General features: G+C 37.2%; 6 protein-coding genes across 6 annotated transcripts; 3 read left to right on the top strand and 3 right to left on the bottom strand.

Moving 5' to 3' along the window:
• The first annotated feature begins 502 nt into the window (after nucleotides 1-502).
• LOC123321130 lies at nucleotides 503-4,867 on the top strand. Its single transcript, XM_044908634.1, has 10 exons — nucleotides 503-785; nucleotides 956-1,039; nucleotides 1,589-1,733; nucleotides 1,786-1,919; nucleotides 1,978-2,277; nucleotides 3,711-3,803; nucleotides 3,928-4,011; nucleotides 4,064-4,208; nucleotides 4,268-4,401; nucleotides 4,524-4,867. Exons 1-10 carry the CDS (start codon nucleotides 722-724, stop codon nucleotides 4,823-4,825), a joined length of 1,485 nt encoding a protein of 494 aa, XP_044764569.1. The 5' UTR covers nucleotides 503-721; the 3' UTR covers nucleotides 4,826-4,867.
• Nucleotides 4,868-5,150: 283 nt separating this feature from the next.
• On the top strand, nucleotides 5,151-7,968 carry LOC123321129 (circadian clock-controlled protein daywake-like). The gene is made up of 5 exons (XM_044908633.1): nucleotides 5,151-5,189; nucleotides 6,749-6,956; nucleotides 7,010-7,157; nucleotides 7,432-7,565; nucleotides 7,634-7,968. Exons 1-5 carry the CDS (start codon nucleotides 5,151-5,153, stop codon nucleotides 7,933-7,935), a joined length of 831 nt encoding a protein of 276 aa, XP_044764568.1. The 3' UTR covers nucleotides 7,936-7,968.
• A 270-nt stretch (nucleotides 7,969-8,238) lies between these two features.
• On the bottom strand, nucleotides 8,239-9,505 carry LOC123321128 (protein takeout-like). Its single transcript, XM_044908632.1, has 5 exons — nucleotides 9,448-9,505; nucleotides 9,280-9,363; nucleotides 8,829-8,976; nucleotides 8,646-8,779; nucleotides 8,239-8,573 (listed from the first exon to the last, which is right to left on the bottom strand). The coding sequence occupies exons 1-5, from the start codon at nucleotides 9,503-9,505 to the stop codon at nucleotides 8,257-8,259; spliced, it is 741 nt and encodes a 246-aa protein (XP_044764567.1). The 3' UTR covers nucleotides 8,239-8,256.
• A 561-nt stretch (nucleotides 9,506-10,066) lies between these two features.
• Nucleotides 10,067-18,067, bottom strand: LOC123321127 (circadian clock-controlled protein daywake-like). The gene is made up of 8 exons (XM_044908631.1): nucleotides 17,849-18,067; nucleotides 16,653-16,893; nucleotides 16,459-16,592; nucleotides 16,099-16,404; nucleotides 14,432-14,515; nucleotides 10,704-10,848; nucleotides 10,474-10,607; nucleotides 10,067-10,374 (listed from the first exon to the last, which is right to left on the bottom strand). The coding sequence occupies exons 1-8, from the start codon at nucleotides 17,928-17,930 to the stop codon at nucleotides 10,067-10,069; spliced, it is 1,434 nt and encodes a 477-aa protein (XP_044764566.1). The 5' UTR covers nucleotides 17,931-18,067.
• Nucleotides 18,068-22,678: 4,611 nt separating this feature from the next.
• On the top strand, nucleotides 22,679-24,751 carry LOC123320013 (ruvB-like 2). The gene is made up of 8 exons (XM_044907150.1): nucleotides 22,679-22,798; nucleotides 22,969-23,082; nucleotides 23,139-23,253; nucleotides 23,328-23,484; nucleotides 23,540-23,981; nucleotides 24,046-24,323; nucleotides 24,377-24,624; nucleotides 24,689-24,751. The coding sequence occupies exons 1-8, from the start codon at nucleotides 22,793-22,795 to the stop codon at nucleotides 24,727-24,729; spliced, it is 1,401 nt and encodes a 466-aa protein (XP_044763085.1). The 5' UTR covers nucleotides 22,679-22,792; the 3' UTR covers nucleotides 24,730-24,751.
• Nucleotides 24,752-24,963: 212 nt separating this feature from the next.
• LOC123320347 (protein takeout-like) lies at nucleotides 24,964-26,070 on the bottom strand. The gene is made up of 5 exons (XM_044907645.1): nucleotides 25,913-26,070; nucleotides 25,761-25,853; nucleotides 25,575-25,710; nucleotides 25,384-25,517; nucleotides 24,964-25,328 (listed from the first exon to the last, which is right to left on the bottom strand). The coding sequence occupies exons 1-5, from the start codon at nucleotides 25,968-25,970 to the stop codon at nucleotides 25,027-25,029; spliced, it is 723 nt and encodes a 240-aa protein (XP_044763580.1). The 5' UTR covers nucleotides 25,971-26,070; the 3' UTR covers nucleotides 24,964-25,026.
• Between the last annotated feature and the right edge of the window lie 575 nt (nucleotides 26,071-26,645).

Genomic DNA, 26,645 nt, shown 5'->3' with positions numbered 1-26,645 from the left:
TAAATATAAACTCCATGTCCTCTACACCCCCCTACGAAATCATTCCACTTCAATGTTTGAGCAGTATACTTTGATTTTTTTTCGCTATCACGAAATTTTTTACGTGGCTGTATTTTTTACGCTGATGGAAAAGTTTGTAACATCTCAAGGCGGTCTTTTCTCAATTTATTACCGTGTATTGGGATCGGGTTTGTCGAAAAAAAATTATTGGTCCGATTATCCTTCTAAGATTGCCTTGCCCTTTTTTTTGCAACATGTCACCTTCTAAATTTATCTTGTCCGGTTAACTTGGAACAAAACGCTATTATTGTCGTTTAAACACCAATTATTCGAAATATCAATAATATGATTCAGTGTTAATGGACATTGATTCACAACGTCATTGAAAAATCTAGTATCCTCTGAAAATGCGCAAATTTGCAGTATAAATTCCGAACGAAAGCTCGGATTACTCAGGACTGTTCTTGCATTACTATTGGAAAAATCTTCCTGGTCCTTGTTCACCTTCGACGAATCTCCGCGAAAAAATATCGGAAGTTTATCATTATCTGTTATTAAATGGTGGAGTATCGTGACAGGTTTGAGGCGTCACGCTATAAATATTTTTTGTGTTGTTATCGACCCCTATCATTAGCTGGAAATTGTAAATATTTATACCGGGAGTCAGAGCTGTAGATATAGATCTTTTCTATTCATCGTGAGACTTGTTGAACAGTTCAAAATGAGGGTAAAATTGGTTGTTTTGGCCATCGTTTTTCTGCAAGTGCTGTATGCAGAAGAGCTACGTAAGTACAAGTTTTATTATTATTATTATTGTTGTAGTAGACTGTCTATTTCCTTTTTTATTCATTGATATTTGCCTCTCGTACTTGAGATTTTTAAGTTGATTATTTTTTTCTTGAACACCCATGTCATATTTGAAATTAGTTAGAAATTCTTCTGTTTACTTCCTCAGCTTCGGGTTTTAAAAGGTGTAGCTCGAAAGACACAGTTTGCCTGAAGGAAGCTATTGAGGATGCATTGCCCAAACTCGCTGATGGTGAGTGTATTTCACATTTCTTTCGCCCCACAAAAGTTAAGGAAGTTCAGAAATGTTCATTCATTAGAAATCAAATGTTTACTCTCTTATATCTGAATGGTTTCAGGCAAGTTCTTGTCGTTTGCTTTTCTAAGAATCTTGCCTAGATGCCTACATGTATACTCAGTCAGGATGAAGCCAATATGGCTGTTGGTTGATCGAGATGTTACTAAATTTCTTTCAAATCTGGGAAAGCGTAGTTAGAAACTGGAAACCAAAGTTTATAGAGTTTATTTGCTGGAAACCTGAACGAAATGCCGAGATGTGAACGCCCAAGATCTACCACTCCTGCACAAGATCGACTTCTGTCTGTGAGAGCCTTCGAGTACAAGAACAGTGACCTTTGAAAGCTTCTGTTGTTTTGGTTTCGATCTCTCACATATAAAAATTGGAAACGTTTGAAATAATCTTAACATTTCCGAATTTTATTAATTTTTTTTGTGGGGCATCTTATTTATTGTTACTGTTAATTTTTTCCTGTATACACGAGCTGATTCTGACTTGTTCAAGGCATCAAGGAGTTGGGTGTTCCACCCTTGGAACCCATCAGGGTGTCCAAACTGACAGTGGGTGCTGGTAACATTGTTAAACTGGTCCAGAATTACGAGAAAATTGACATAACTGGACTGTCCCAGTCGAAATTGAGCGATCTGAGGTCTGTTAAATTCTAATTTGAATTCTTTCGTTACCCAATTTTTTTTTTGCAGTTTTGATTTGGATAAAGGAAAGATCGCCTTTAGTTTGAAATGTCCAAAGGTGGATTTTAACGGTTTTTATGTTGTCAGGGGTAAAATACTGATACTGGATGTTTTTGGTAAGGGGAAATGCAACATTAGATTAGGTGAGTGATTTTTTATTCCAACCTAGGGGAAACTCGTGAGATTTGTATTATTTTTCAGATAATCTCACTGGGAAAGTGAACATGGATGTCCAGAAAAAGGAGAAGAATGGTATGACATATCTTAAAGTCACAAAGTTCACGTTAGACGCTGAACCCAGTAATGTCCATTTCCAATTCGACAATCTCTTCGATGGTAATAAACAGTTGGGCGATAATATCAATAATGTGTTGAACGACAACTGGAAGGAAATATATGACGAATTGAAGTACGACTACTTGAATGCCATCGCCAGGTATACGATGAGATTGTCCAACAAGTTGTTCGAGAAGATACCCATGAAATTTATTTTTCTGGATTGAATAGTAACGCTACTGTGTCGGTCTGAAAGATGTTAATATCGTAGATACTGTGATATAGAAATAAAATATATGAATTCGATTTCCTTCATTGTACATACTGTATTTTCCATGACTGATCTACATTTATACCTTTCCAAAAACCTGTTAGATCATGATACCATATACGTTTATTTCTTGAAATATTTCATGCATCCTGAAATAATTTTCATCAAAAATAATTTCAAAATGGAGTCCCAATTGGCATTAATGATTCTGCGTTAAAAAATCTGGAAATATCACTGTTTAAGCGATACTTTTATTCTACAAAACTTTCAAATATTCATCAGATAGCGCCCAACTTGGTTTAAAGAGTTGGGTTCTTTGAATTTTTGGTATTTTTATGGTACGTAATGGTCATAATGAGGACACTAGAAGACGTGGGTGATATCTTGTGTTCGAAAAGGATTCATCGAATAAATGAAAAACTATATTCCGAAATTCATTTCATTCGATAAAACCGTTTGTCAGATAAAACTAAAAATAACTTTTTTTATGGTTTTCCAACATCCTGTATCTTTTAAACGGAGCCGATTCGAGAAAAAATGGTGAAGAAAAAAAGTGTTTCTTTTGATCTCGAGAATCTACTGTTAAAATATTTGTACGAGTCAAAGACTCACCCTGTATATTGTTTCCTTCCTTGTTACTTACCATTAGCGAGTTTTGGTATGGAATCTTCAATGGCCTTCTTCAAACATGCTACATCTTTCGAATTACACCACTTGAAATCTGGAGCTGAAGATTTGGCAACCCTTAAATATTAGACTTCATTTTCTGATTGATAGTGAGGCTTTAGAAAGGTTCAAAATCTCATTAGCATTGAGGGTGTGAAATGAAAATTCTTTGAATCAAATCGAAGTTATCCAAAAATTGTAAAATAAGCGATGCTTCAATAGCTTACGTTATTGATCTGAAGAAACAACTTGCAAGATATGAAAAGTTAAAACACACAACTTCACAAACATTTTCGTTCAAAATTCTATCGAATTGGTCGATGAATCAGCGTCGAAAGTATCAAATTTGGGCTGTGGAACCTTAAGTGATCAAAAGTTTACCATCGATACAAGTTCCAAAGTTTGACTAGTAATTATTTTCCCTGTTAATTTTCTGTAACGTCAGTGTTTTGATCGTCCGTGATCTTGCAAAAAAGTACTTTATGAAATGATAAAATTCACCTTAGCGAACTTTTCCTTTCTCTCAATGACGATATGGAAAAACCTTTCAATTTCGTTTTTGCTTGTTTTGCTCTCGAGCTGGTGGACAGTTTAAAAAAAAACGTAATTTCCAACTGCGATGATTAATTGGAGAATTATTCATGAAAGGTTTTTATGCCAACGCATATTAACCCCCTCATTTGATGCAACTGATCAATAAAAGGAACATGAATTCTTTTTATTCCGTATGACAAGTTTGTACATAAAATGGTGTGGGTCAAGTTATGTATCTTAACGCTTTCTGTTCTGCAAGTAGTTTCTCCAGACCAACTACGTAAGTGAAATTAAGGATATAGCTTGCATTCTGACTAGTTTTCATGATACCATGTCAGTAACCACAAGTTTACATTGTCTTCGAGTGACTATTTAAATTCTAACAACAAATTCTGCTTGCTCAGCTCCAGATTTCAAGAGATGCAGCTCGAAAGACACAGCATGTCTGAAGGAAGCCATTAATGACTCCTTACCAAAACTCGCAAATGGTAAGCAACCCTTCCCATAACTCCCCTGGATTTAACCTAATTTTTCTGATAGGCATCAAAGAGCTTGGCGTCCCTGCCTTAGATCCCATCAGGGTGACCAATTTCAGCGTCAAAGCTGGCAGGGCTGTGCAGTTGACTCAGAACTATGAAAATGTGGAATTTTCAGGTTTGTCTGACACGAAGCTGTCAGATTTTAGGTTCGTGTACCACTCGGCATTCAAACCTGTATAGTTAGCTATGGGATTTATTTTTTTAGCATGGATCTGGATAAAGGGAAAATTTCCATAGAGAGTTATTGGCCTCTGACTGAGTTCAAGGGCTTGTATAATCTGAGAGGTAGACTGCTGCTACTAGAAGTCTATGGCAAAGGACCATTCTCGGTAAAATATGGTAGGTCTGATGGTTATTTTATTCTATCAAAGTGTATGGACAAAAAGGAATAGAGAATTATAAAACTTTCAAAATGTTGACTATAAAATCTGAAATATGTCGTTTCTTCTCTTTCTTCACAGAGAAAATCCAGGGTAGAATCAACATGGACGTAGAGAAATACACCAAAAACGGCGACACTTACCTCAAAGTCACAAAATTGACGATAGACGCTGAACCCCAACGCGTCTACTTCAAATTCGACAATCTTTTCGACGGCAACAAACTGCTGGGCGACAACATCAATAGGGTCTTGAATGATAATTGGAAAGAGATATACGATGACGTGATAAACGACTATTTGAAAGCTGTATCGAGGTACTTGATGAGACTTGCGAACAAGTTGTTCCAGAAAGTACCACTGAAAGATATCTTTCTTGATTAGAACGTAAATTGTCGATTTATCGAAATAAAATATGGAAGAAAAGGTTTTTACTGCACTTATAACCCTCCCAGCATTTATTTGTCGATTTTTCATCACAAGAACTTGATTTTATCGGTCAAATGGAGGACTCAGATACTAAAAATAACATACCAATTGTCTAAAACGTATTGGAGATATCTAAACGCAACTGTTTCGGGATCATTGTCCCTCATCAGTACAGTGTAGCGTTAAATATGCCAACCTGAGGGTCTTGAAAGAAATCGAGGAGGAGTGCGCCACCTGTTCCGCGAATACTGAACCTCACTTTCTCTGCAGACTCCTACACATGGCTCCCAAATTTAACTACTACCTGCAGTCATCGAATGTACAACAACAATTCGTGGAAATATCAAACTGCAATTCAACTTCAGACTTCTATAGAACCCCTCCATGAACACGAATATAATTTATACTATTATATTCCACAAGAATCATCCATCAAGCCGACACTTCCTAATTTAATAGATGCAACGGGCATCAATTATGAATATTTCTCTCAAATCTTCGACTAATTAAGTAATATTATAAACAATCCGCCTTTGAATTAATTTTCAATAGAGTGAATCCCATATACAAAAAGTGGCAAGGCTTGTTCTTTGGGTAAATTTGATTCATTCGTCGAAAATCTAATTGTTGATTGTTATCATCGACAGAATTTATTTGTTGAGGTTGTTTTGATAATTCGGCTTCCAAAACGTATAAAAGATGTTCTTGAGGTGTGTGTCTACTAAATTATTCGATTGAATTCACAGCAGTTCTCTTCAGATATGTTTGCCACGAAGTGTTCAGTTATCTACCTATTCGTGATTTTAAAAATTGTTGCATGTGTGAAACTACGTAAGTATATTGTGTTAAGTATGCTGCCTATGATATAAAAATAACTATTCTCAAAAATACTGCTACGAAAGGATTATCGATTAGGATTATCGTTGTACATTTTGAAAAAAGGTACTTTTATTTTCTCTCAAAAAACGAGGAAAGGTCAAAAACTATGGTGTTATACATTGAAATGTTCGAAAACAGTTTTTCCGAGGTATACCTAGTCAGTCCAGAGATCTCTGCTGACATGGGTGTGCCATAATACCATGAAGCAACTGGCCAGAGGCAATACAGTGACTCTACTATGGGTACCATGACATTGTGGTGTTGAAGGAAATGAAAAAGCCGATAAACTTGCAAAAATAGCATCAAGGTTAACACCTGCTCGACCTGAGCCTTCCTGTGGGCTTGGAAAAGACCAATATAAGACAGCGGTCTAACAATGGGAGTTGAACAACAGAATAACCCTCTGGAGAAACCCTCCTGGACTTACTCTTACTCAGTCAAAGAAATTAGTGATGATTTCACCGACCTACATCAGAAAACTGCTAAAGCTATCACGAGCTGAGCTTTGGGTGATGGTGGGACTGCTGACAAGGCACTGTCGGTACAAATATCATTTGTACCGCATGGGAAAGTCAGCAGATGAGATTTATGGGCTCTGTGGATCAGAAGCAAAAACAGCTGAACACATGGTATGCAAGTGTCCAGAGCTGGCTGGCCTAAGAACCATTCATATGGGGAAACTGGTCCTGGATACTCACGAGGTAACAGCCAAGGCCCCTAAGGATGTTGTTGGTTTTATCAACACCACTGACGACCTCCTTGGGTTCCTATGAATGAGTAGGTTAAAGAACGAAAGATCTACATGGTCACAATTCCCGAAAGGCTGACTTCTCCAGTGCTTTAGACGAGAAACTAGCTGAAGCCATCCCAAATAATGGAATTCATTAGAACTCTGTAGCTGACGGGCGAGCTGTAGATGGCGCAGTTGTGAAAACAGCTCTGATGGGGGCCCAATAGATCCCAGTGCCCTCTGAAATCTATACCTAGTTCATTTCGCAGAGTCTCTTCAAATCAGTGACAGACTACGCTCTTTACATACCGTATCCACTAGTTTTTTATGAAAATTGTAATTCGAGCTTCAATCATAGATACTCAAAATCCATAAACACTCTAAACATTGCAGCCGATACCTTCAAGAAGTGCTCTAGGAAGGACGCAGCCTGTTTGAAGGACGCCATACAAGACGCTTTTCCAAAGTTGAAGGATGGTGAGAGCTGATTGAATGACGATCGCACCAAGTTTTACCATATCATGTTTTAGGAATACCAGAGTTGGGCGTACCTTCCTTAGATCCTCTTCATCTTGGGAACATGGTGATAGGAGCTGGGGGTCAGGCAGTAGGAGTGGTGCAGAAGTACCAAGACGCGGAGTTTTACGGTCTTTCAAACTCAATAATCGACGATTTCATGTGAGAAGAGATTCATGTATTTCAATGGGAACTGGTAAAAATTTCTTGGATAAAAGGACAAGGGTCTCCACGAAAAGATCGACTCGAGATAAAGCTCTGAAAATGACAGATATTCTCTTATCAAAGACATTAGTGTGTTATAATTCATTACTCACTAGTGTGTTATAATTCATTACTCACTAGTGAGTTATGGATTATAACTCACGTTCATATTTAAAGTAGTCGCTTAACATAACTATTATCAATGAGTCGTGCATAAGTATTCTTTTTTTAGCTTCGATATTGATGGAGGAAAGATCGCCCTAAATTTCACAGCACCTGTTGCGTATTTTAACGCGTCGTATGAACTAAATGGAAAAATTCTTGTTCTTCCAATTGTTGGTCACGGACAGTGTTCCTTTACCTTAGGTTTGTACCTTTTTTTCTTATTTGATCAGTTTTTTTCTTTAAAATTTTCACCGATATCTATTTTTTAGTTGGCTCTCATGGCGATATCGATTTCAAAATCGAAACCTACACGAGGAACCACCAGAAACACATCAGGGCTACGGAGTTCACCTTCGAGATCGTTTTAGATCGATTGATTTTCAATCTGGATAATCTTTTCGATGGCAATGCTGAACTTTCCGAAAATATGCTGAAAGTTTTGAACGAAAATTGGGAACCGTTGTACAGGGAGGTTATAGGTCAATATGCCGCTGTTTCCGGAAAGGCTTTGACCAAATTGATGAACGAATTCTTTGCCAAAGTTCCCATTTCTGAATTATTCCTAGACTGATGCTTAGTTAGCGAAATAAACAATATCAAAATACTAGTTTATATTACTCGCTGTTTCACCAAGTTCTTGGACAATACAGATTATAAAAGGAAAATAAAGGCAGGTAAAAGTAATTTGTTTATTGAATTCAGATGAGTATATAAACATGACAATAATCAAAAAAATCAATAAAACTATAAATAATAAACTAATGTAACGAGCTTAATCCCTTCCCAGAACAAAAACAGAAAAAACGAAAGATAAACTAAAATAAACTAAAAATAAACTCTAATAATCACTTTAGAGTAAAGATAATTTACAATTTTTACAAATGGAACTGAATCACTGTCTATATTCGTAGTCCAAGAAGACTTCTGAGAGTGGTACCCTGGAGAAGAATCTGTTCACCACTTGAAGAAGGGCTTGAGCGTAGGCGTCTGTGTAGAATGGTACCAGTTCGTCGAAAATTTCTTTCCAGTTCTCGTTCAACACTTTTCCCAAACTCTGTTCTATGTTTCTGTTCCTCTTCAGCAGGTTGGTAAAATTGTATGAGGCGTGAGAGACGTCGAAAAGAAGCTTGGCTGAGTTGGCCCTGAGATGCTTCTGACCCTTCTTTGAGTGAATCGCAAAATCTACCAGGAGAGTCCCAACGGGTTGATCTGCAAGAAACACAGAAAGATTAAATGAATATTTGTAGATTGCTCGATTTAAGAGGTTCATCATTCACTCACCAAGAACTATGGTGAAAGGTCCACTGCCATCCACTGGAAGAAGAAGAATCTTACCGCTGGCAGTGTAATGTCCGCTTATCACCAGCTTGTCAACAGTGGTATACAGAAGGATCCTTTCGTCTTTCATGTCAAAACTGGAAAAAAAGAAGGTGTATTCGAAGTTTGTGCCTTGCTTCGTCTTACCTGAAACTGGTGACTTTGGAATTCGACAAACCCTTCAAGCTGACATTCTTGTACACTTGGTTTAGTTGGATGACTTGTTGACCACCCCCTATACTCATCTCTGGGATGAATAGGGGATCGGTTGGTGGTATACCGAATTCCTTGATGCCTAGAAAAAATATCGGAGAAAATTGATGAACTGGGATCATTTTGATTATATTTTGTGACCCTACTTCTTCATATATTGAGGAAAACTTATCCTACGAAAGTCCAAGGGCTAACATATAAAACGCCATTCATTGGCTAAACCCAACTTGATTCGATCATGAATAATTCAGAAGTTACTATGTGGGAATTAAAAAAAAAATAAAATTCAATAGACAATAGGTACTGTGACACAATAAGATGATTAGATTAGTTGAAAATGAGTCCACAGATCAGCGGATATTCAAAAAACTATGAATATACTCACCATCTTTGAATTTTGGGATGGCTTCTTGAACAGCTTCTACAAGACATTCATTATCTTTGATGCTGCATCTCTTGAAACCAAAAGCTGGAAAAATTGAATATTCAATTCAATGTTATGCTGTGATTTTTGTTATTTTGAATCACGATACAAATGGTAGTAAATACTCACGTAATTTCTGAGCCAAAGATATGCTCAATAAAGAAAAAATAACTACTAAAAATTTCATCTTCGACTACTAAGAACGTTACAGGTGAATTTCAGATCTATTTCAGCTTGTTGGGTTATGTACTTATATTCTTCGAGTAGATGTTTGAGTGGGGTGATAGATGTTTAAATTATCTTTGGGTAATTATCATTACTCTTCTCAAAACAAAGAAATCTATAGATAAAATGATACCCATGCAAATGTATATTAATGATTGGAATCATTATAGTTCACGTAGCCCATTCTGGGCTTTCACAGTTAAGAGATATTGAATTGGACTCTGGATCTAATTGATAACTTTGAAGATAGAATGCAAAAAAATTGGGAACGTCAATTGATTATCTTTTTAGGGTTGAAACAGGGGTGAGACTCATTTCTATTAGGTGCTTCCTGAAGGGACAAAGCAATGTAAGGATCTAGCAGTGTTAAAACTTCCCAGAGTAATTCTCTTTCGGTTTTTTACTTCTGGAATTTTATTTTTATTTCCCCACAGATAATAAAACTCTCAAAATTCATAAAAACTTTATTTTAGGTACTATGAAGTGTCTTTTTTTCGAGTATCTTATTTTCCCTCTCTGTTCCTCATTCCTCAGGCAAGAAGATCTCATTGATGGGTACCCTCGCGAAGAACCTATTGGCTATACTGCTCAACCAAGAACCAATAGCTGCTTCATAGCTTGGCACGAGTTCATCGTAGATTTCTTTCCAGTTGTCGTTCAACACTTTGTTGATCTCTTCACCAAGCCTCTTGTCGCCTTTGAAGATGTTCTCGAAGTAGTACCTGGCGAAACCGGCGTTTACATGGTACTCTTGACTGGTAATTCTTCCGTATCTTTTACCCTTTCTTTGGAATATGTCGAATTTGGCTTTGTAGGTAGGCCTTGGTTTGTCTGTAAGAAAATATTGGGTTCTAGGTGATGTCTTTCGCTACATAATAGATTCTTCAAGATGGTTCCCTTATTTCATACAGCTGATGCTGTCAATCTCACCTAAATTTATCCTGCATTTTCCTTGACCAACCACCGGAAGTACCAAAACCCTGCCTGTCATATTGTAGTCTGCGTCCAATTGGAAGGCAGGGTAGGACATGGCAATGAACAAAACTCCTTTATTCAAATCGATGCTGCAATGCACAAAATGACGTATTTTTTATATTGTTGTAATTTATTCAGTTATGAACTATTGTACTATGATTCTATAATGAAAATTGTGGACTTACTAAGCGTCAGATAATGTAATATCCTTCGTTCCTGTTACAGTAACATTCCTGTAATGTTGTTGTACATTAACAATGGATCCGGCTTGTATTGCCATCTCTGGAATTACCAAAGGATCTAGTGGTACCAATCCAAATGAAGGCAAACCTAAATATAAAATTGTGTTTCAAAATTTATGGTTGGAGGAATTCAATATTTCAGAACATTTTTTCTCTGGATAAATTTAGCCGTAGATGAAAATGGGATACATATTCTGAAAGAGCAACTCTTCTAGTTGAAAATCTTAAAATTTCAATGAGCTGGATGCAGCCGTTCGGTCTTGACGATTATTTAAGTGATTCCATGTTTTTGGAAATTTTTCGATAGTCACCGTTAGAGTAGTTTTTCTCTCAATGAAAATAACGGAAGATGGAAATGTGATACATATTCTGAAAGAGCAACTCTTCTAGATAAAAATCTGAAGATTTTGTCGAGCTCGATGCAGTCGTTTGGTCTTGGCTAATTCTCAAGTGAAATTTGAAATTTTTGGAAAATGCCATTTCGAAGATGAAAATCTAAACGAAGGGACATGGGCTTTCGGAATTGCTTGCAATAGATTCAGCGTATTCGAAAACCTATATTTTCATACCAAACTTTTCAATATCTGACACTGTTTAGGAGAAAATAATTTTTTTTGGTTTTCCACTTTTCATTTTCGAGTTGACTTTGAAGAGCTCTCTGGAGTGCAATTCTCTATTGAATTATCAACTGTTTGGTTTTTAAGAATCTTCAAAACACATTCTATGCACTCCATATCCTAGGACAGTAATAGAACATCCTGATTTTTAGACAGAGTAGCAAATAGGTGATTTTAGGGGGGTCTAACCCCTTGCTCATTTTTGACCCAAAAAATCGAAATTTTCGAAATCGAGTTTTTATGCTAGGGTGGAAGCCTAGGCAACGCTGATTATATAACCGAAAATCCCAATTAGATCAGACGAATATAACAGGAGATATCGCAGATTGAAAATTGCAAATTTTTGAAAAATGCCATTTCGGAGATGAAAATCTAAACGAACGGAGATACGCTTTCGAAATTGCTTGCAATAGATTCAGCGTGTTCGAAAACCTATATTTTCATACCAAACTTTTCAATATCTGACACTGTTTAGGAGAAAATAATTTTTTTTGTTTTTCCACTTTTCATTTTCGAGTTGACTTTGAAGGGCTCTCTGGAGTGCAATTCTCTATTGAATCATCAACTGTTTGGTTTTTTAGAATCTTCAAAACACATTCTATGCACTCCATATCCTAGGACAGTAATAGAACATCTTGATTTTTAGACAGAGTAGCAAATAAGTGATTTTAGGGGGGTCTAACCCCTTGCTCATTTTTGACCCAAAAAATCGAAATTTTCGAAATCGAGTTTTTATGCTAGGGTGGAAGCCTAGGCAACGCTGATTATATAACCGAAAATCCCAATTGGATCAGACGAATATAACAGGAGATATCGCAGATTGAAAATTGCAAATTTTTGAAAAATGCCATTTCGAAGATGAAAATCTAAACGAACGGAGATACGCTTTCGAAATTGCTTGCAATAGATTCAGCGTGTTCGAAAACCTATATTTTCATACCAAACTTTTCAATATCTGACACTGTTTAGAAGAAAATAATTTTTTTTGTTTTTCCACTTTTCATTTTCGAGTTGACTTTGATGGGCTCTCTGGAGTGCAATTCTCTATTGAATCATCAACTGTTTGGTTTTTTAGAATCTTCAAAACACATTCTATGCACTCCATATCCTAGGACAGTAATAGAACATCCTGATTTTTAGACAGAGTAGCAAATAAGTGATTTTAGGGGGGTCTAACCCCTTGCTCATTTTTGACCTAAAAAATCGAAATTTTCGAAATCGAGTTTTTATGCTAGGGTGGAAGCCTATGCAACGCTGATTATATAACCGAAAATCCCAATTGGATCAGACGAATATAACAGGAGATATCGCAGATTGAAAATTGCAAATTTTTGAAAAATGCCATTTCGAAGATGAAAATCTAAACGAACGGAGATACGCTTTCGAAATTGCTTGCAATAGATTCAGCGTGTTCGAAAACCTATATTTTCATACCAAACTTTTCAATATCTGACACTGTTTAGGAGAAAATAATTTTTTTTGTTTTTCCATTTTTCATTTTCGAGTTGACTTTGAAGGGCTCTCTGGAGTGCAATTCTCTATTGAATCATCAACTGTTTGGTTTTCTAGAATCTTCAAAACGGATTCTATGCACTCCATATCCGAGAACAGTAATAGAACATCCTGATTTTTAGACAGAGTAGCAAATAAGTGATTTTAGGGGGGTCTAACCCCTTGCTCATTTTTGACCCAAAAAATCGAAATTTTCGAAATCGAGTTTTTTTGCTAGGATGGAAGCCTAGGCAACGCTGATTATATAACCGAAAATCCCAATTTGATCAGACGAATATAACAGGAGATATCGCAGATTGAAAATTGCAAATTTTTGAAAAATGCCATTTCGAAGATGAAAATCTAAACGAACGGAGATAGGCTTTCGAAATTGCTTGCAATAGATTCAGCGTGTTCGAAAACCTATATTTTCATACCAAACTTTTCAATATCTGACACTGTTTAGGAGAAAATAATTTTTTTTGTTTTTCCACTTTTCATTTTCGAGTTCACTTTGATGAGATCTCTGAAGTGCAATTCTTTATTGAATCATCAACTGTATGGTTTTCTAGAATCTTCAAAACAGATTCTATGAACTCCATATCCTAGGACAGTAATAGAACATCCTGATTTTTAGACAGAGTAGCAAATAGGTGATTTTAGGGGGGTCTAACCCCTTGCTCATTTTTGACCCAAAAAATCGAAATTTTCGAAATCTAGTTTCTGTGCTAGGGTGGAAGCCTAGGCAACGCTGATTATATAACCGAAAATCCCAATTGGATCAGACGAATATAACAGGAGATATCGCAGATTGAAAATTGCAAATTTTTGAAAAATGCCATTTCGAAGATGAAAATCTAAACGAACGGAGATAGGCTTTCGAAATTGCTTGCAATAGATTCAGCGTATTCGAAAACCTATATTTTCATACCAAACTTTTCAATATCTGACACTGTTTAGGAGAAAATAATTTTTTTTGTTTTTCCACTTTTCATTTTCGAGTTGACTTTGATGAGCTCTCTGGAGTGCAATTCTCTATTGAATCATCAACTGTTTGGTTTTCTAGAATCTTCAAAACGGATTCTATGCACTCCATATCCGAGAACAGTAATACAACATCCTGATTTTTAGACAGAGTAGCAAATAAGTGATTTTAGGGGGGTCTAACCCCTTGCTCATTTTTGACCCAAAAAATCGAAATTTTCGAAATCGAGTTTTTGTGCTAGGGTGGAAGCCTAGGCAACGCTGATTATATAACCGAAAATCCCAATTGGATCAGACGAATATAACAGGAGATATCGCAGATTGAAAATTGCAATTTTTGAAAAATGCCATTTCAACGATGAAAATCTAAATGGAAGTAGGTAGGCTGGCAAATTTGCTGGGAATAGATTCAAAGTATTCGAAAAACTAGTTTTGCATACCAAACTCCTGGATATCTAACATTGTATATAAGAAAATCGAATTTTTGTTTTTTCACCTTTCATTTCCAAGTGCACGTTCAAAAATCGCAGTTAACAACGTTTTTTTGTATTGAATTGGAATTTTTGTATTTGGACTCACCTTTTTCTAACTTCCTGATACCATCTTCTATCGCATCCTTAAGACAGACCTTATCGCTAGCCCTACATCTCTTGAAAAATGAAGCTAAAATAACGTTCAAATTGATCCGAGCAAATTCACAATACCAATGTACTTACGTAATTTTGCAGTTAGACCGAGGTCCAGAAGGCACAAGTATACGGCGAATATCACTCTTAAGTACATGATGAACAAGTGAATAAAATAACTTTCTCAAAAATACATTTATACTGCCATTGGGTCTAATGAGATTCTTCAATTTCACCATTCCTACGTTGTTGGTGTAGTGGAATTCGCACATCTAATAGAATCTTAATCTTTTTCGAACTGCGATTTTGTGCGGCCTATTGCAGTAATGATTTCTTGAAAATGATGTCTCTTTATTTCAGAATAGAGAGAGGTAACTATGAAATTTTCACTTATTCGAGGAACTGAAGCAATGGAATAATTGGAATAAGAAGATTTGGGATATTTGAAACCTTTTTTGTATATGTGTTTTCTATACCAGGTACCTAACGATTCATAATATGGCAGTCAAAAAGCAAAATTAATAAAAAAAATATGTTTTTCATCAATCGATATGTCTAGGCATACTTTTGAAGGTTATCGGTTGCCTTCTGAGATGTTAACTTTCATCTTCTCCATGTGGAACTGTGAGATCTGTAGTTTAAAGTGGCCACGACTTAAGTTTAGGTATTCGGTTTAACTCAGGGTAGTTCAATTTAACTATTGATGCCCAGAGTAGGGTAGGTTTGGCAATAAGATATGCAGTATGTCGGAAGCAATAGGAAATCTCCTGCTGACATGGGAGTGCCCTAATACCATAAAGCAACTGGCCAGAAGCTATAAAGTGACTCTACTATGGGTACCAGGGCATTGTGGTGTTGAAGGAAATGAAAAAGCCGATGAACTTGCAAAAAGGGCATCTAGGTTAAGACCTGCTGGACCTGAGCCTTTTTGTGGGCTTGGAAAAGACCAATATGAGGCAGCGGTCCAACGATGGTAGTTGAACAACAGAATAACCCTCTGGAGAAACACTCCATGACTTACAGAGTCAAAGAAATTCCTAATGATTTCACCGACCTACACCAGAAAACTGCTCAAGAAGTCACGAGCTGAGCTTTGGGTGATGGTAGGACTGCTGACAAGGCACTGTACCGTATGGGAGAGTCAGCAGATGAGATTTGTAGGCTCTGTTGATTAGAAGCAGAAACAGCTGAGCACATGGTATGCAAGTGTGCAGAGCTGTCTGGCCTGAGAACCATTCATATGGAGAAACCGATCCTGGATACTCACGAGGTAACAGCCAAGGCCCCTAAGGATGTTGTGGGTTTTATCAACACCATTGACGACCTCCTTGGGTTCCTATGAATGAGTATGGTAGAGAACGAAAGATCTACACGGTCGCAGTTGCTGAAAGACTAATAGAGCCACAACTTCCACAAAATACTCGAGGTCTTTTATGCCCTCGATCATTTCAATAATTGGCGAGTGAATAAGATAAAAAGCAACATCAGTTTTCTGTATTTTCAATGTCTCAGAATGTTTTATCTACACTTATTTCTCATCTGTATTAATCTACAAATCTTATCTACATAATACTGCGTCAACTCTAAAAATAATCAGTCTTCCTCGTCCCCCTCTAACTCAGGATAAATTAAGAAACACGTCTTTCAACGCCACCCTGTTGAACAGCCTGTTGGCCAAGCCTTGGAAAATGAGGCCGAAGCTCTGCTCGTAACCTCCCCTAACATCACCAAATACAGCATCTTGGTTCTCGTTCAGCACTCTATTGATCTCCGCGCCTAATCTCTCGTCGCCATTGAAGAGGTTGTCGAACTTGAACTCCACCTTGTCGGGGTAGAGGGTCACGTTGTAGCTCACAATCCTGATGTACTCCTTGCCCTTCTTCTGTACCTTCTCACCCTGGAGGGTGTGGTTTATGTGGGTGTTTACTGGAAGATTGAAACGGTTTTTATCCGCTCAGCTCATCGGTTTTCGATACTCACTGAGTGTGACGTTGCAAGGTCCATTCCCTTGAATGGGAAGAAGAAGAATTCTACCATTCATGCTGTAGTCAGCCTCGAGTCTCAGGACCGGCGTTATGGACTCCGCCAACAGTCGCGTGTTCTCCTGGTCGAACCTGAGGAAGTACCATCGATTTAAGACACCTCCGTTGGACCTTACATTGTATAAAACTCACGTGGCATTCAGTACGATGGAGCCAGTTAGACCGTGCAACTTGATGTTTTTGAAGTTCTGGGCCACGTTGACTGGGCCCGATCCTGCCCCGATGGTCAGGGCCGGAATCAGTAGGGGGTCGAGGGAGGTGAGGCCAACCTCTGGCGCTGGGTTTATCAGTTTGTGGATGGCTTCTTCCACTGCCTTCTTCAGGCATTCGTTGGAATCGGGTTCGTTGATTCTGCACCTTGTCCAGTCTTCAGCTGGAAATTGGTCAAAGAAGATTTTGTTATTTTTGAATTTAGCAGAAGAAATGGAAGATTTTGGTTAGCTAGCTGAAGTGTATGAGTGATTTTCTCTGAAAGGGATCTCGGATAATAGTAAAACATTGTTAGACACAAGAAGAACTATTTCTACCTCATCAAAATTTGAAAAGAAGCAACTCTGCTTCATCTGGATTACGTGTAATTGAAAAAGTGATTTCCAGAGGTCACGTTTTGATGAGGAAGATATGGATTCGTTCTCTAATCTGTATACAGGTTAAGTCTTTGACTTGTACAAATATTTTAACAGTAGATTCTTAAGATCAAAAGAAACACTTCTTTCCCATACCAATTCGGCCCTGATAAAAAGAAATAGCCAAGTTTTTATAATGAGCTGTGCCACCCCTGGAAAAACTAGCTAAATCTGTATCACTACACATCTGTGGATCTTTTGAACAGAGTTGTATTCAGCCAAAGTACCCAATTTTTCAAATTTCATAGATACTTTTCAATTTTTAAACATCAAATAACTAGAAAACGGAGCATCATACGAGAAATTATGAAGAATACTTTTATTTTACAAAACGTTCAGATATTCATTAGATAGCGTCCATTTTAGTTTCAAGAGTTGGGTTCTTTGAATTTTTGGTACTTTCATGGTACGTAATGGTCATAATGAGAAAACTGGAAGACGTGGGTGATATCTTGTGTCAGAAAAAGATTAATCAAATAAATGAAAACCTATATTCCGAAATTTATTTCATTCCACAAAACCGTTTGTGAGATAGAACTAAAAATAACATTTTTTATGGTTTTTCAACACCCAGTATCTTTTAAACCGAGCCGATTCGAAAAAAATGGTAAAGGAAAAAAGTGTTTCTTTTGACCTCAAGGATCTACTGTTAAAATATTTGTACGAGTCAAATACCCACCCTGTATAAAGAAGTTAACTCACGCAATTTTGCTCCACTAGATGGTACTACGATGCTGTGAAGTAGCACACAAGCACAACCGATTAGAATTTCGAAATTCGTCATTTTCGAACGTTTGATTTGATCGGAAAGGTGTTAAAAAAAAATTAGGTGAGAGGAGAGACCAAGAAAACATGAAGTCTCAACCCCGTATATATGCACGGTTCGTTGGAGAGTTTGGATTGAGGAGAATCAGCTGGTTTTTAACCATTTTATATGTATTGGTACCACTATCACCCCCCATTACCAAATTAAAAGATTATGGGTACATTATCCGTTGTATACTAGGACTCCGTGTGGTGGTCACTTGAGGAACAGGTTGACTTGGTTTATGTGGAAGCATTCCTTACGAATTTTAAATTCCTAACGTGCAGACAGAACTCAAGAAAGAATTATGGAGATATGAAGGCTTTATATTTATTACTCAGAACTATACTTCAAATATTCCAGAGAAATAAGGAGGAAAATAAGAGGAATCATTCAAGAAAGTCAGTCAAATAAAATGGGATTCAAATATGGTCCTCATATGAATCAATTAATAGAAATTACAGAAAAAAACTCATTTCTTGTAGCTGTATGACATTTTTGTGTGGTCCAAATGTACGATAATGGGTTTTTGCAACTTATATGGTGTTTTGTATTATCAATCGTGGATCAATTGTCACGAGTTCAACGTGATTTGAGGCCTTCCAAACTGAACAATCAGTTATACGAAGGTTTAACTCAACAGGAAGTTGCTAACCGTCTTTGGGTTTCGCAAAGTTTAGTTAGTAGAGCGTGGAATCGTTATCGTACTAGTGGAAGTGCTGAATATACCCATGGGGGTGGAAGAGTAAGAGCTACAATCGTCACACAAGATCGGCCAATACGGTTAATCCCGAATTAATCGTAGTTCCTGGACATACAATACTATGGACTAGATTCCATCGTTGGGTCTCGAACATGAGAACTGGTACACAAATAGATGGAGATGCTGGACATAGTAGGTTCATATCTACCTGGGAGTTTTTACAATTCGATTTATTAGGGCGTGAAATGAGTTCATCACCGATATAATCTCAAATTGGTGCGCGCAGACGGAGTCATCTTTTCATATTGTCAACACCGTATGAATTGTTTGAAATAGAATTATTTCTTTACTCCAAGGTAAACCTCTTCAACGTGCTCGTCCATGTGGAAATTCATTCTAGATAGGATGTTCTAACCGTAAAGGAAAGGAGTTTGTAGAAGCTGGTGAAATTTTCAGATGCACCGCAATAATTTCATCGAAAAACTGGAATTTTTTCATGGAAAACTATACACTTTGTCTTCATTTTTTGTGCTTCGTGTCTTGCTATGAAATAATAGTATTTTTAATTAGTATATTAGGGGATTTTCTCATATCTTCAACGTTTAGCAAGCATTTGCCACCCCCTTCAGGGATTCAAGGATAAGATCTTCACAGAAATCTTTCTTCAAGTTTTCTTTTGTGAAGATATAAGGTTTCAAATTTCAATATTCGGCAGATAAAATTGAGTGGTGGATTCCACAAACTCATCAAGCTACCATTTAGTGTAAGTTTTCCCTAAATTATGAGCAAATCTGCGTCCATTAAAAGTCGATTCAAATAATATCGTGAAAATGCGGTTTCATTTTATGGCATCGTGTGATGATATCTTCTACGCACGTAGCTTCTTGATTGGAACTTTGGAGATTATAAAGTTCGTCCCTTCTGGTTTCATTGAATTAATTTTTACCTTTCGAAAATATTAATTTTGGCCCAATGTCAAGATAAGGACTGTTATAGTGATTACGACAATGATTATCGTGCATAAAGGGACCTCTAGTTTTCGTTTTATACAGGGTGTGAATGAATAGTTGAGTAAAAATGTTCTTCATTGCCCTCTCAACTCTGAATTCAATTTCTGACAGTTTTCCTAAGGAAAAATTAAAAATTAATTTGCAGGTGCCATCTTTAGGAAGCTGAATCTCAGCAGGGGCTGCTCAAATAAGAAAGAACTGCACTATTTTTCAACAAGAAATCATCCCCTCAATTTTTTCGCAACCATTCATCCACACCCTGTATACAGGGTGAGTCTTATTTATGCATTTTGTTTCGATTTGAAATATAAATCGAAATAATTCAGCATGTTTTGTTATAATGGAGGAAAATAAGTAACTATAAAGGCTAGGAGGACAACAAGTCAATTCAAACGCAAATCATAACATTATTATGGTTTCCTCTGAGACGAGAACATCTCACATCTCTCTAAATTTCAAAACGACCCAGTATATCCCATTCAAATGAAGAACCTTCGGAGATTATCCATCATATCATTCACCTGACAACCCAATTACATGCTCCTTTCAGGTAGAAATTCGTAAATTGGATAATTGTACCGAATTTTTTTTTCTGAAATATGTACCGCGCTCAGATTAGGATCTATATAAACGGGTGCGTGTCTAGATTGTCAAACGTCGACCTCGGTCAAGTTCAAGTTTGCTAAATTACCATAAATTAATATGGATCCAATAGAGTCAGATGGTCTGCGGAATGGATGGAGTGTTTGGAAAGGAGTGACTCTGATGCAATTCTGGTTTCGCAAAGGAATTATTGCTTCGGGATAGTAAGGCGCAATTTGCTGGACCATGCACCCCAGATGATTTTTTCTCTTGTGTAGAAATTGTGGTGCGATGGTTTGAAAGACTGGAGAGAACTCAAAAATACACCAACATTGTCGCCTTAGTCGTTTTATTAATTAAGAAACACTCAAAATTGATAGATGGTGACATTTAAATCTAGTAATTATTTGGTACGTCGTTGTTTTCACTTAGTAATTGGATTGTCAACATTATGAGGGAGTTGTTGTGTTATTATCGTAAGAAAAATATTATGTAAACGTTTTTTTTTTGGAATCGAACAACGTGTTATTAAATGTGATATACTATAGTGACATTGAAATAGGATGGGATTCAGTAATAGTTGGTATTTTCAATTGAAATTTGGTATCTACAGGGTGAATCTTTGACACGTAAAAGTATTTTAACAGAAGATTATTGAGGTCAAAAGAAACACTTTTTTCCTTTACCATTTTTTCTGATTCGGCCCTGATAAAAAGATATAATATAGCCATTTTAAGTTTCCATAATGAGCTGTGCCACTACACATCTATGGACCTTTTAAACAGAGTTGTATTCAGCCAAGATACCCAATTTTTCAATAATATTTTTGTATGGTTTTTCAACAGCCTGTATCTTTTAAACCGAGCCGATTAGGAAAAAATGGTTAAGGAATATGTGTTCCTTTTGACCTCAAAAATCTACTGCTGAGTGAAATCGAATTTCTGTCAGTTTCAGTTTATTTCAACACATGATTAAAAGCGTGCAACTTCCGATCCTGATGTGAATGTTGAGCAGTGTAGAATTATGTCTTGGAGAAACATAAAAATACCATTAGTTATCGGATAGATTTTGAAACTGTCATAATCAATGCAACTTCAGAAGTAGATCATTGGAAATCGTTCTATATTTTATCCAATACGGGTTTAATGAAAGAATAATCTGTTGAACAAATCATATTTTACATATGCACATTGATCCACAATGCAATTAGGAAACAAAATGAGTGGAAATTCTAGTTATCGTGTGGAAAATTCGCCAAAGTTCCTAGCCCGAACAAGACGAGTCTACATGTCGAACAATGGTAGTCCTTCATCGTTGTTCAAGGTGTTCGTTATATAATTTTATCTCTCATTTATTTAACAAACCAATAGTTTGCGTAAGAATCGAACAATAGCTCATCTCTAAGATGAACACTTACACACCTTCGTTAATTTCAATTGAAATGCTTATTGAAAAATTTTGCATCAATTCAATTTTATATCTTCACTGCCAATGACAAAAAGATGAAAGACGATAATATTGAAGATGCAGAAAAAGTCGAAAACCATATTTACGTGACACCAGAAGCATTTTTGCACTACTTAGGGCTTACAAAATGCTTCCAATGTTATATGCCCTTTTCGAGATGAAAAAATAATTCGAATTTGTCACAAAGACGCAGCATTCCGAAAATATTTCATTGAAATTAATGGCCAAAGTGACCTTAACACCAAGGATGACAAGATGTACCTATAGTTCCACACATAATACCGACGTATGTACCTACTTGATGAATTTCGACCGAAAAAAAATTTAACTCGAAGAAAAAAGTAGTAAATTGATTGTAGATGGTAACGCATGCACGATTAATAGCTTTCTCAAATATATAAGCGAAATATCTGAGCTCTGAACCTTGTTCATTCCGCAAAAAACTAACAATGAGCAACGAATCTCTAGAAAGTGATTCATTGGAATGGGAGAAAAAAAAACAAAGCATGTTCACTGATTTTTTTATTTCTGAAATTCGTCACACGATCTGACACTTAATATTTGTTTCATTAATCATTTCAAAAACTGGAATTAATGTGTTCAGCAGCCGAAGCGAGAGAATCAACAAAAAAATACAAATATTTATCGTATTCCCAACCATCATTCAATATAATCGAATTGAAAGCAGGGCGTAGCTTGATCCGGGCACTGACGATCGATTCAAGCTGCGCCCTACCCGCAGTATTCATAGAAAACAATTAAAAACTTGTCACAGATATCTTCACAAAAGGGTACCAACTCTTTGACTTTACTCCATTTACTCCGAACAAAGATTATAGAGTTAACCTAACTCTATGATCTTTGACTCCGAAGATTACTCCTGTGTTACTCCGAAGAGTTCCTCTTTGGTTACTCCCAGAGACCCTTTCTCTATGGTTACTCCAAAAATTAGAGAGTACTCTGTAATCTTTGTGTTACTCCTTGATCAAAGAATGACTAAATTAATCTATGACTTATTCAATTCAATTTTCGTTTCCAAGGATACATTTTCCTCTTGATAAATAAAAAAATTGTGTGAAATGGCTGTAAGTATAAAATACAAATTAAATAACAAATAATCAGTGTAATTTCACCGCAAAATAGAAAATACAGGTTGAAATTCCTCGAATCTCATGCAGTTTTCGAAGTTATTCCATAACATAACCTACAATCCGGCAATTTTTCTGTTCGAAATAAACGTTTGATTCAATTTCAGGCAGCAGCGGCAGCGAAAATAGCAGAAGTGCGTGAAACTACTCGCGTTGAACGAATTGGGGCCCATTCCCACATTAGAGGTCTGGGATTAAATGACAGCCTTGAAGCCAGAAATGTAAAAATCCGAATTGATTCGAATTTTTCAAAAGCATTGAACATATCTTTTCGTAGGTTTCTCAGGGGATGGTTGGACAACTCACAGCTAGAAAAGCTGCTGGTATTGTTCTCCAAATGGTTCGTGATGGTAGAATTGCAGGAAGAGCGGTTCTTTTGGCCGGACAACCTGGTACGAAACTTTCTGTGTATTGATCAAACGTTGTCATGTGCTCAGAATTGGTAACTCAGGAATTGTTATTTTAGGTACTGGAAAAACTGCTATAGCTACAGCCTTGGCAGCATCTCTTGGACATGACACTCCATTCACAAGTATGGCAGGATCTGAAATTTACTCGCTGGAAATGAGCAAGACTGAAGCTCTTACCCAAGCAATAAGAAAAAGTATTGGAGTTAGAATCAAGTATGTTAAATGAGAATCACAATAATGATTCATTATTAATTGAAACTATTTACAGGGAAGAAAGTGAAATAATTGAAGGAGAAGTGGTCGAAATCCAAGTTGACAGACCGGCCACCGGAGTCGGTTCAAAAATCGGAAAACTCATCTTGAAAACGACAGACATGGAGACGATATACGATTTGGGTGGAAAAATGATCGACAGCATACTCAAGGAAAAAGTGCAATCCGGAGACGTCATAACCATCGATAAAGCCACTGGGAAAATCACTCGTCTAGGTCGTTCTTTCGCCAGAGCCAGAGACTACGATGCTACCGGTCACCAGACCAGGTTCGTTCAGTGCCCTGAGGGGGAACTGCAGAAACGGAAAGAAGTGGTTCATACGGTCACCTTGCACGAGATCGACGTCATAAACAGTAGGACCCACGGTTTCTTGGCGCTCTTTTCCGGGGATACAGGGGAGATAAAGCCCGAGGTTCGAGAACAGATTAACGGAAAGGTAAGTTGGAATGATTCGACCCATTTTATGAAAGAAATAGTGTCTATTCGAATGGATATTTTAGGTGGCCGAATGGAGGGAAGAAGGCAAAGCTGAGATCATTCCGGGTGTCCTATTCATAGATGAGGTACACATGTTGGACATTGAATGTTTCTCTTTTTTGAATCGGGCTTTAGAGAACGAGATGGCGCCAATTGTGATCATGGCCACCAACCGTGGTATTACTAAAATCAGGGGTACTAACTACAAGTCACCACATGGAATACCTCTTGATCTCTTGGACAGGTTGATAATCGTGCCTACTCAGCCTTATGAGGAGAAGGAATTAAGGGAAATTTTAAGGTAACTGATGATATAACGCAGGTCTTAATCTTCATAACGATCTTTGACTTTAGTATACGATGTGAGGAAGAGGACTGTCAGATGACGGACAACGCCTTAACGGTACTCACAAGAATCGCCAAAGAAACGTCTTTGCGTTACGGTATGCAGCTCATAATGACCTCCTTCCTGATTGCTAAGAAACGTAAGGCTCCGGAGGTGGACGTTGAAGATATTAAAAGAGCCTATACCTTGTTCTTCGATGACGGTAGGTCCGTTCAGTTCCTCAGAGAGTACCAACAGGAATTTTTGTACAGCGCTGGTAAGTTGAGGAAATATGTTAGATGGAGACTTTTTCTCCAATTTATTTTCAATTATCTTTACAGATGACGATGTACAAATGGAAATCGAGGAATCTGATCAATGATCTGAAGAGCATGTGCTTTGTTGAATTTTTTTCTAATTTTCCACCAAGAAGTACCAAATTTTGGTACAATTATTTTGCTATTTTTAAGAAGTAGCAGCTTCAACTGTGAGTTTTATAAATAAATTCCTTATTTCGTATTTGATTCACACTCTCATTCTTTCTTGTACTTTATTTTTACCTCCCCAGAATTTCGAAGAATGTTTGAAGCCAATTTTTCAGCAAAAAATGTTGATAATGCCGAAACAATATATTGATGAGAAGTCTACAAATTCAACCCGTTTATTTCATAATCCCGGTTCATGGCAAGAATATGTCGTTTTCCGGTATCTTCTCGAAGACTTTATTGGCCACAGACTTATGAACTTCTCCGTAAGCCTCTTCGAAGGTGGATCCAAGTTCTGCGAAAATTTCGATGGCGTTATCGTTGAGAGTCTTGAGGATCGTTTTGGACAGTTGTTCGTTGCCTGGTACAAGGTTCTCGAAATCGTAATGGACGGCTTTGGGTTTGTTCTGCAGCTTCCACGTTAAGACCCTCAGGTAGTTCTTGCCGTTTTTCTGGAACCTTTCCAGTGTGAGGTGGTGCAAGCTGGTGACGTCGTCTACAAGTGGGATATTTCGTGGTGAATAAGTGTGTGTAATTGGTTGTCGACTTACCCATCACTATCTGGCATTTACCAGCACTGTCTATGGGAAAAGTCAGTAGTTGTCCCTTGAACGAGTAATCAGCGCTCAAGACAGAGTGTGTTGTTAAAGTTTCGATATCAATCTCCAGTTTGTCCCAGTCGATCCTGAAAATTACAGTCTTTCGATGCAGTTATCGTTGAGGGATTATCCGATGAACTCACTTCAGGTTGGTGCACTTTGTGTCGCCCAACGCCGATATTTTAACGTCTTTGTAGGTCTGTTTGAAGCCGCCGTTGTCGCTGGTCAGTTCCGTGATTGCTATGGGATCTAACACCGGAACCCCCAATGGTTTGTAACCTGGGAATTGTAAACGTTAAATGGGTTTCTACCTAAGGGTGCCCACCTACCTCTGGCGAACCTTTTCATGCCGTCTGTCATCGCGTCTCTTAGGCAAACGTCGAAGTTGGGGTCGGATTTGTGGCAGGTTCTGGTGCCTTCAGCTGAAGTAGTCGTTTTTTTTTCGTTTAAATGTTAATTCTAGATGATTTTTGTTACTTACGCAATTTTGCACTGAGTGAAACCGAACTTAGCATTATTAAGACAAAGAAGGCCCTCATTTTTAAGTTTGTCGTCAGCAGACTCGCGAATTGAACTGATGAAGGTTCTGGAGCTGTTGTTTTGTGCGATTCTAATGATTGTGTGCCTAAGTACAGGTAGGTGTCATAATGATGATAATACGTTGGCTCATCTCCATATGCCAAAGGATCAGTTGGTTCATTAAAAATCATTCAAGCAAATGATTATATAATTGATGGTGTTCATTAGTTATCATAAAAAAGCGATAATTCACATACATGGATTGTCGATGCATTTATTGTTAGGATTGTGGAAAAAATTCATATGATTTTATTTCATGGAAAGTATCTGAAAATTTGACTTGGAATGCGTACATGTGAGATTATACAGGGCGAGTCTTTGACTCCTATAAATATTTTAAGAGTAGATTCTTGAGGTCAAAAGAAACACTTTCTTTCTATACCATTTTTTCCGATTTGGCCCTGATAAAAAGATTTAGCCATTTAAAATTTTCATAATGAGCTGTGCCACCCCTGGAAAAACGAATAGACCTTCAGAATAACTAGCTAAATCTGTGACTCTACACATCTGTGGATCGTTTAAACAGAGTTGTATTCAGCCAAAGTACCCAATTTTTCAAATTTCACAGAGTTGGGTTCTTTGAATTTTTGGTATTTTTAGGGTACTTAATGGTAAAAATGAGGAAACTGGAAGAC

The sequence above is a fragment of the Coccinella septempunctata genome, chromosome 9, assembly GCF_907165205.1.
Source record: "Coccinella septempunctata chromosome 9, icCocSept1.1, whole genome shotgun sequence".
In the NCBI taxonomy this organism is placed as follows: Eukaryota; Metazoa; Arthropoda; class Insecta; order Coleoptera; family Coccinellidae; genus Coccinella; species Coccinella septempunctata.
The sequence above is the reverse complement of the archived record's forward strand: the minus strand, read 5'-3'. Positions and strand labels throughout refer to the sequence as shown.

Bases quoted from the DNA above. Each gene is read 5' to 3' on its own strand.
- LOC123321130 (XM_044908634.1), top strand. From the start codon at position 722: ATGAGGGTAAAATTGGTTGTTTTGGCCATCGTTTTTCTGCAAGTGCTG. The intron at 786-955 runs GTAAGTACAAGT...TTACTTCCTCAG, and splicing joins GCTGTATGCAGAAGAGCTAC to CTTCGGGTTTTAAAAGGTGT. The intron at 1,920-1,977 runs GTGAGTGATTTT...ATTATTTTTCAG, and splicing joins GAAATGCAACATTAGATTAG to ATAATCTCACTGGGAAAGTG.
- LOC123321129 (XM_044908633.1), top strand. From the start codon at position 5,151: ATGGCTCCCAAATTTAACTACTACCTGCAGTCATCGAAT. The intron at 5,190-6,748 runs GTACAACAACAA...TTCATTTCGCAG, and splicing joins ACTACCTGCAGTCATCGAAT to AGTCTCTTCAAATCAGTGAC. The intron at 7,158-7,431 runs GTGAGAAGAGAT...TTCTTTTTTTAG, and splicing joins TCAATAATCGACGATTTCAT to CTTCGATATTGATGGAGGAA.
- LOC123321128 (XM_044908632.1), bottom strand. From the start codon at position 9,505: ATGAAATTTTTAGTAGTTATTTTTTCTTTATTGAGCATATCTTTGGCT. The intron at 8,977-9,279 runs GTGAGTATATTC...TATTTTTTCTAG, and splicing joins CATCCCAAAATTCAAAGATG to GCATCAAGGAATTCGGTATA. The intron at 8,780-8,828 runs GTAAGACGAAGC...CTTTTTTTCCAG, and splicing joins TCCAAAGTCACCAGTTTCAG to TTTTGACATGAAAGACGAAA.
- LOC123321127 (XM_044908631.1), bottom strand. From the start codon at position 17,930: ATGACGAATTTCGAAATTCTAATCGGTTGTGCTTGTGTGCTACTTCAC. The intron at 14,516-16,098 runs GAGTTAGAGGGG...ACGTTATTTTAG, and splicing joins CGTGTTTCTTAATTTATCCT to CTTCATTTTTCAAGAGATGT. The intron at 10,608-10,703 runs GTAAGTCCACAA...TGTGCATTGCAG, and splicing joins ATTACATTATCTGACGCTTA to CATCGATTTGAATAAAGGAG.
- LOC123320013 (XM_044907150.1), top strand. The intron at 23,254-23,327 runs GTACGAAACTTT...TTGTTATTTTAG, and splicing joins TCTTTTGGCCGGACAACCTG to GTACTGGAAAAACTGCTATA. The intron at 23,982-24,045 runs GTAAGTTGGAAT...TGGATATTTTAG, and splicing joins GAGAACAGATTAACGGAAAG to GTGGCCGAATGGAGGGAAGA.
- LOC123320347 (XM_044907645.1), bottom strand. From the start codon at position 25,970: ATGAGGGCCTTCTTTGTCTTAATAATGCTAAGTTCGGTTTCACTCAGT. The intron at 25,711-25,760 runs GTAGGTGGGCAC...TACAATTCCCAG, and splicing joins CATGAAAAGGTTCGCCAGAG to GTTACAAACCATTGGGGGTT. The intron at 25,329-25,383 runs GTAAGTCGACAA...TCCCACTTGTAG, and splicing joins TAAATGCCAGATAGTGATGG to ACGACGTCACCAGCTTGCAC.